The 7,923-nt window shown below is 34.3% G+C and overlaps 1 protein-coding gene across 4 annotated transcripts; it reads right to left on the bottom strand.

Moving 5' to 3' along the window:
• Nucleotides 1-4,701: 4,701 nt before the first annotated feature.
• On the bottom strand, nt 4,702-7,608 carry LOC136202976 (serine/threonine-protein phosphatase BSL1 homolog). Of its 4 annotated transcripts, none has more exons than XM_065994004.1 (8): nt 7,231-7,608; nt 7,080-7,140; nt 6,954-6,982; nt 6,774-6,853; nt 6,575-6,669; nt 5,571-5,639; nt 5,425-5,502; nt 4,702-4,916 (listed from the first exon to the last, which is right to left on the bottom strand). In XM_065994004.1, exons 2-6 carry the CDS (start codon nt 7,105-7,107, stop codon nt 5,626-5,628), a joined length of 246 nt encoding a protein of 81 aa, XP_065850076.1. In that variant the 5' UTR covers nt 7,108-7,140; nt 7,231-7,608; the 3' UTR covers nt 4,702-4,916; nt 5,425-5,502; nt 5,571-5,625. The 4 variants fall into 4 exon arrangements, with proteins under 4 accessions (XP_065850076.1, XP_065850075.1, XP_065850074.1 ...); XM_065994003.1 differs by having other exon boundaries at nt 5,425-5,497; XM_065994002.1 differs by having other exon boundaries at nt 4,704-4,916; nt 5,425-5,639.
• Between the last annotated feature and the right edge of the window lie 315 nt (nt 7,609-7,923).

Raw genomic sequence — 7,923 nt, 5'->3', positions numbered from 1 at the left:
GGTTATATGAAGGTGATTCGAACTCAAGGTACTTTCATGCTTATGCAACATCCCGAAAGCAAAATAATTCCTTTTCTGAACTCTTGAACGATGACGAAATTAAGTGTGGGTGGGGAAATGGATTAGAAAATATTATACAATCTTACTTTCAGCACATTTTCACTAGCACTGGTTGTGAGGATTCAGAAATCCTTGAAACGGTTCAGAAATGGGTTTCTAATACTTAAACTGCAGATCTAATCAGTCCTTTTGTTGCTGATGAAGTCAAGCAAGCTTGCTTCGCCATGCATCCTGATAAAAGCCCAAGACCGGACGGACTTAATCCAGCCTTTTTCCAACGTTTCTGGAACATTGTAGGAACTGATGTCACGGGTATGTGTCTCAATGGTCTAAATTATGCTCAACTACCTCCAAAATTGAATGACACCATTATTGTTCTTATACCTAAAAAAGCATCTATTGAGCGCGTAACTGATCTTCGACCCATTGCTTTGTGCAATGTCCTCTTCAAAATAATTTCAAAAATGTTGGCGAATCGGTTCAAATTGATTCTTCCTTCTGTTATCTCATTGACTCAAAGTGCTTTGCTTCATGGGAGATTGATCTCTGATAATAGCATTGTTGCTTATGAAGCAATTCATTATCTAAAGAATAAGAGACAATGGAAGAGGGGATTGGCGGCACTCAAATTAGATATGAGTAAAGCTTATGATCGGGTTGAATGAAGGTTTCTTTGGGATATGCTTAGTAAATTGGGCTTTTGTAGGAAATGGATTGACTGGATGAGAATGTGTGTTGAATCGGTTTGTTATCAGATTTATCAGGATGGGAGAGAGTTGAGGCCTATTGTTCCGAAACGGGGTCTTCGGCAAGGTGATCCGATTAGTCCATTTTCATTCCTTATATGCACGGAGGGTCTGTCCGATTTGCTTAATGCCAAGGAGATGGCGGGTCAGTTACATGGGTGTCAGATTGCTCGTTTGGCTCCTCGGATTACTCACTTATTTTTTGCGGATGATAGCTATCTATTTTTTCGTGCAAATTCCCTTGAGGTTCAAGTGATTGGTACATGCTTACAAACATATGAGAGAGCTTTGGGTCAGTGCATAAATTTTGAGAAGTCAGCCTTATTATTCAGTGCAAACACTAGTGATTTGGATAGGGATCTTTGTAGCTCAAGTCTTGGAGTCAGCGAGGTACGTGATCTTGGCTTTTATTTGGGGGCACCTGCTGCTATGGGATGAAGCAAAATGCAAACTTTTGGGTTTATTAAAGATCAGTTGCGTGCCCGAATTAATAATTGGAAGGAAAAATTCCTATCCAAGGCGGGTAAAGAGGTGCTGATTAAGTCGGTTTTACAATCAATTCCTACCTACATCATGAGTGTGTTCCTTTTACCAAATCAATTTTGTGAGGAGGTTCATCGGTTAATTAACCATTTTTGGTGGAGGAATAACAGTAGCAGTGGTTCGGGGATTCATTGGATGAGTTATGAACGTTTATGCTTCGCTAAACAATTTGGTGGGCTTGGCTTCCGGCGTCTTAGAGACTTTAACATTGCTATGTTGCAAAACAAGCTTGGAGAATCATTCTTTGGCCTCAATCATTGGTTTCTTAGATTCTTCAGTCAAGGTATTTTCCTAATTCGGACTTTTTTTGCTGCTGATTTATGACATAATCCGTCCTTCATTTGGCGCAGTATTTTGGCTAGTCGACCTTTGATTTTGCAAGGTTTAAGGCGTAAGATCAACAATGGACTGTCTACTCAAATCTGGGGTGATGCTTGGCTTCCCGACTCTTGTAATCCGATGATTGACTCTCCTATTGATATCAATTTTCCTACTGGCGATGTGGCTGATTTATTATCTTCGAATGGGCAATAGGAGCGTGATGTGATATGTTCATCATTCTATGAAAGGGATCAAAAATTAATTCTTGCTATTCCTCGGGTGGTATTGGGGGGCTGAAAAATTGGGCCAATATTCGGTTAAATCCGGATATATGTTATCTAGCAATTTGCGTTTGCCTACTGTCTATTCAAACTCTTATCCTTGGAAGGTTATTTGGAAGGTATGTACTCCTCCTAAATTAAGAATTTTCTTTCGAGATTATTCATGGGCAGTATTCCAGTTATGTATAATCTTCTGGTTCGACATAGCAATCTCTCTCACATCTGTCCGATTTGCTCGACCTTTTATGAAGATGAAAATCATGTTTTTCTTGGCTGCTCTTTTGCCAAGGAAGTTTGGATGATTTTCTTTAACAATAATGTAATGACCAATGTTTCTGATATCAAGGAGTGGTTAAATCACTTGTTAGTTACCATGAGTCATAATTTTGATGGTAGAATCCTTTTTCTTCTCTGGTGGCTGTGGAAAAATAGGAATAACATGGTGTGGAATCAGAAAAGTGATGTTGTTAGGTTGGCTCTTCGTGATTGCGCGGAATGGATGACGGACAGGTCATTGCTTGCTGATCCTGGTATAATGACGGCTGCTGGTTCAAGTTTGACGATTACTGCTGCTTCAGACTGTTGGTTACGCCCCCCCCCCCCCCCCCCCCCCCCTCCAGGTATATTGGTGTGTAATGTTGATGTTGGGTTTTTTTGCGAAAAAGGTTATTGTTCATATGGTTTTTTAATTCACAATTATAATGGTGAATGTTCGTATGCCTGTTTTGCTGCTTATCAAGGATTTTTGGATCTTAGGACTGCTGAAGCTATTGCTATAAAAGAAGCGCTTTCTTGGCTTAAGGCAAATGGGTACAGAAACGTTGATGTCCGCTCGGGCTGTTTACCTGTGGTTCAAACGATTAATAGGCCGTGTGAATCTTTTTCTTATTTCTCAGATATTATTGTAAAGTGTATTCTGTTGTTAAAAGAGCTAGGTAATTCTTTTGTCTCTTTTGTAAAATGCTCAGCGAATTGTGCGGCTCACTGTTTAGCAAGAGCGGCCAGTTCTATGTCTGATCGTGGGGAGTGGGCTTGTGCTCCCTCATTTTTGTATTTGTTTCTTTTAGCAGATTTTAATCAATAAAGTTAGCACCGATTCGAAAAAAACTAGTTGTATAATAGTTTTAAAAAAACAAACTAGTTGTATAGTTTTTTTTTTTTTTTTGAAGAACTTGTATATTCTTTTTAGAAAAACTAGATGTATATTTTCTCTAAAAAAAACTAGTTGTACATTTAATTTTGGCTTAAAGCATTATTTGGTCTATGATCTATCCAAAATTTTGTTATTTGACTCATGACCTATTATTTGATTACATTATTTGGTCCATGACCTATCCCAATGGATGAAATTTCACCCAATTTGTATGAACATTTTGTCTCATGAAGACAAGTAACAATATTTTTACATTTAAACTTGACATATGATATTTCTTCAAGTTTTTTTTTGCCACATTATGTGGAAATAATTAATTAAATTAACAAACGGAAAAAAAAAAAACAAATCTAAACTAAAATCTATTAAGTTCAAGTGTCAAAATATCATTACTTATCAACGAGATAATGATCCTGTTAAGTTTTAATACAAACTGGATGAAATTTCACCAATTGGGATTGATCAGGGGCCTAATGTGTTCAAATAATAGATCAGAGGACAAATAATAAAATTTTGGATAGATCAAGAATCAAATAGTATTTTAAGCGTTTAATCTCTAAAGAAATCTACTAGTATATTTAGAAAATTAATTTTTTTCTATATTGTTGTAGATACCATTTTTGTTCGGACCAATTTTTAAGTTTTTAATAAATTTCACTTAAAATTTAAACAATTCGTAAATTATTCCAAATATACGGTATTAACTTGAACATAATTTGTTAGGAAAAATTGTATTATTAAGGCTAATTATTCCATATATTCACTACAAGAAATCAGGCATTTTGTGGAGAAATATTTTGCCACTAAATGTTATTTTTTCGCCACAAAATCCCTTAGTGGCGAAATCATACTTCGTCCTCAGTTTGACACCCTATAGGCGCCACAGTAGGTGTTTATGGCGAATTTTCGTTTCGCCACAATTGGGTATTATATTGTGGCGAAATATATATCATCACTTATTTCATTTATTTCCCCATAGAAAAATATTTTATTTTGTTTAATATTTAGTTTTGTGGGAAATAAATTCGCCACAAAAAAATCATAGTTTATGTGGAACACATTATACCGCCACTGATAAGTGACATTGTGTGACAAATTTTTTGCCACAATTGATATATATGTTATGGAGAATATATATTTCGTCATTGATGAGTGACATTGTGTGACGAAACATTCGTCACAATTAATATAGATGTTATGGGGAATTTGTTTTTCGACACTAATGAGTGACATTATGTGACGAAACGTTCGTCACAAATTTTTATATATGTTATGAGGAATGTGTATTTCGCCATTGATTTGTTGCATTGTGTGACAAAAAATTCGCCATTCATTAATATTTTCTAGAAAATATTTGTATCGTCATTAATTATATACATTTTATGACAAAAATAACCCCACAAATAAAACGCGTAGTTGTGTGGAAATTATATATATATATTCACTAATGGGATAATTTAATCTCAAAGTCATTAGTTCGTTTTGAATTAATTTAATTAGACATCTAATAAAATATATCTTGACAAAAGTAACAATAATAAAAATTTATAAATAAAATAATAATAATAATAAAATACATCATTAAATAGTATAAAATTTGAAATTGTATTAATAATGACAAAAATGATTTCACAACTTTACAAAATGCACTATATAGATATAGCTACATATAATATAAACAAGTTTCTACCCAAAATCTTCTCTATCTTTGGCAAAGTTGTATAAATAAGTATACATAATAACAGTAGGTTTTGCAACTCCTAATATTTAGAAACAGAGACACCGATAAATTACCTATGCTCAAGTTTCCATCTGCATAAATCAAATAAAATTTGTTAAGACAGAAAATTTGCTTGTGTAAGAAAAAAAATAATGAATTTCATAATTATACATTCATGATCCCTGAAATATAAGGCTATTAACATTACACATATCCTTTAAGAGTTATAATATCAATAGCAATATAATTCAGAGATGAAGTTAACAAAGGCTAAATTCATTGTCTAGAGGTATATGAATGCATTAGACTTGTAAAATCAGTTAGATATGATAAACATCATAGTTATTTGCTCTAACACATGATCTGCCAAATGCCGACATTCAAACATTTTGAAATCTATATTCTCAAAGTTGTTCAAACTTTACATTTCCTTTTTCTATATGAATTATATGACTAAAATTTTCTTTTCATTATATTGTAATTCTTAGGCAACCAAATAGCACCAAAAACAACTAGATCCTAAAAATGAACTATAAGAAAACAAAACTAGTAGCAAGCAAATATTGCTAAGATTGTTCATCATTGCCATAAATTACATACCTATAATGGAGGCAGGAGCAAAACTTCAGCGCCTAGTTATCAGATTGAACCACTCCCAACTCTGTGTCCGTATCTATACTAAAAAAATCACTTAAAAGATCATCAAAAACAGAACGAATCTCAACTCAAAATCATTGGCAATATACCTGAAAGCTCATCCTGGTCCAAACTGCTTGCTGCTCCTTTCTTACTCAATCCAAATCAGAACCCATAAGCTACAATAATATAACTAAATTAGCAAGTTACCAAGCAATTTTGAGTATAACATAAATTAATCACAAGAACTAATCCAAAAAAGCTAGAAAAGTTACAAAATTTTAGCACAAGAAAGCCAAAATTGGCCTAGGTCCTGTAAGGCCCTCTCTAAATCCACAATTAAAAAAAAAGGACTGTTAAGCCCTCTCTAAATCCAAAATTCTAATTTTTTTTGCTCTGTTAGGTCATCTCTAAATCCAAAATTCTAATTAGCTCTACAAAAAGAACAGACCAATCATATCAAATTCCATGCTTAGTGTCATTTCACCAATCATATCCCGTCACTAGGTTTTCTAAATCAATAATATCGATATAAATATTCCATATGCAAATCTAAAGATTATGATATAACGTCTCCACACAGATAAAAACTGATCAGCTAGAAGTACGAAATATAGCCCTTCAAGGCTCTGAACAAATTGGCTCAAATGAATCTTTTTTCTTTTTCTCTTTTTTCAAATTAGCCATTCTGTGGTGTTGTAAAAGTGTCAAGTTGCATGAGTCAACTCAAGGGTTAAATTTTTGGCCAATAAAGTAACTTGGGAAATTTTTTCATGCACTACAAGTTCAGTGGTGGATTTGTACTTAGCAGCAATTTTTTTCCTACTCTATTAACTGGATTAGCAAGTAAAAGAATACCAGAAGTCTGGACTTCAACTTTCAAGACAAATTTTGTCCAACATCTTGTCAACGGATTCTCAATTGTAAAATGCAAATCAAATGAAAATAGGTCCATCAAAAAGTTGAGTTTTTCAAAAGAAAGTAAGACGTATCAATTGATCCAATTGTATTATTGACCAATTAGCTCTACCGAACACAAAGAGGAAAGATGAAGGTGATCATTAAATCTTGTCAACCAATTCATAAAATATACTATAAGAACAAAAAACTGTACCATCATTCCCGCTGACAGTAACTAGGAATCGTTGGGCAACCAAGTCCATTACATGGCCGTATCGAGGTCCAGGCCCCTGTCCCTGTACAACCACTCTGAATTTACATCAAGATGAGTAGTAATCAGTTCACCATCCAAAGGATGCTAGTAGAAAGGGAGTGCTAGCAGAAACATTAACGATGAGGCAAGTCAAACTCACCGGTGCCACTTGAATTTGTCATTTGTCAAGTCAAGGACATAGAGATCATCAATAGACTGCCCAGCAGGGCCTATCCCACCCTAACCAATTCAACACCAATCCGTTAAATGTAAGAAGAACAAATACAGTAACATAATGGAACTTAAAATGACCCTTCCATCACAAATATTTCTTAATCACCTGAAAGACGACCATAGTGCCAACTGCAGCTGCAGCAGGTCGCATTCTGATCAAAGAACAAATAAAGAGGCAGTGTTCAAAATCAAATTCATCTAGTGAAGAAAAAGAAATGCATATTTAAAGTACCTAGTCCATTTTCTAGTGAGTACATCATAAGAATGAACAGAATTGGTAACTCCGGCAAGTCCTGCAAGAAATCAAGAAAGCAATTGATTAAGCAAGAAGCTTTAAAGAGATCTAGGAAAGAGAAAAAGAAAGCAAGAAAAAAGATCTCAACTAATCCCGGGGGCGGAGGAAGAGCCGCGGCCTTCAATAGCAGTAGCGCCACCAAAGAGAATCAAGCGAGGGCCATGAGTGTTAGTAGCAGCAACAGCTGTTAAGGTATGACCACATCGGGGACCAGGAGCATTAAGCTGCTGAATAGGAGTAGCAGTCTCAGCAACACCATTAACCTCAACGCCAATGTCGATCCGGAAACCTCCGCCATATCTGTTCTAATAACCTCCCCTCTCACCGTTGTTGTCGTCATCAGGGAGTAACTGAAGGTAAAATAAATCGAAAGGATCCAGATTTGAGAAGAGGGGGACGAGAAAGGATCCGGATTTGAGAAGAGGAAGAAGGAAGAGGCGGCGGTAGTTTGGGACTAAGGAACTGCTTTACCCTAACCCATACTCAATAGTCATTTTTAGTATTTAATAGAAATGTATAGTAATTAGAAATGTTTATTATGTTTTCTCAAAAAACAAATTATTTATTAAATAAAAAAGATATATATAAATATTAGAAAATTATTTATTAATAATGATTTTTATTTTAAAATTAAAAAAAATTAACATTTATTTTAACTACCTTTTTAATTTTATATTTATAATTTTTAAATTATTTGAAGCTTATTATTTTAAATTCTAGAAGTATAACATGGTATAAATAAAGTTTTTTTTATTAATTAAGATATGTGTTTTAGTGGGAA

Source organism: Euphorbia lathyris, chromosome 8 (assembly GCF_963576675.1).
Source record: "Euphorbia lathyris chromosome 8, ddEupLath1.1, whole genome shotgun sequence".
Lineage (NCBI taxonomy): Eukaryota > Viridiplantae > Streptophyta > Magnoliopsida > Malpighiales > Euphorbiaceae > Euphorbia > Euphorbia lathyris.
Note: the sequence above shows the minus strand (reverse complement) of the source record. Positions and strands in the feature narration are given on the sequence as shown.

What these genes read in the sequence shown, in the direction of transcription:
- LOC136202976 (XM_065994004.1), bottom strand. Translation starts at nt 7,107, where the DNA reads ATGATGTACTCACTAGAAAATGGACTAG. An exon ending in GCACTATGGTCGTCTTTCAG is followed by an intron (nt 6,854 to 6,953) that starts GTGATTAAGAAA and finishes TGAATTGGTTAG; the next exon opens with GGTGGGATAGGCCCTGCTGG. An exon ending in GACAAATTCAAGTGGCACCG is followed by an intron (nt 6,670 to 6,773) that starts GTGAGTTTGACT and finishes ATGTAAATTCAG; the next exon opens with AGTGGTTGTACAGGGACAGG.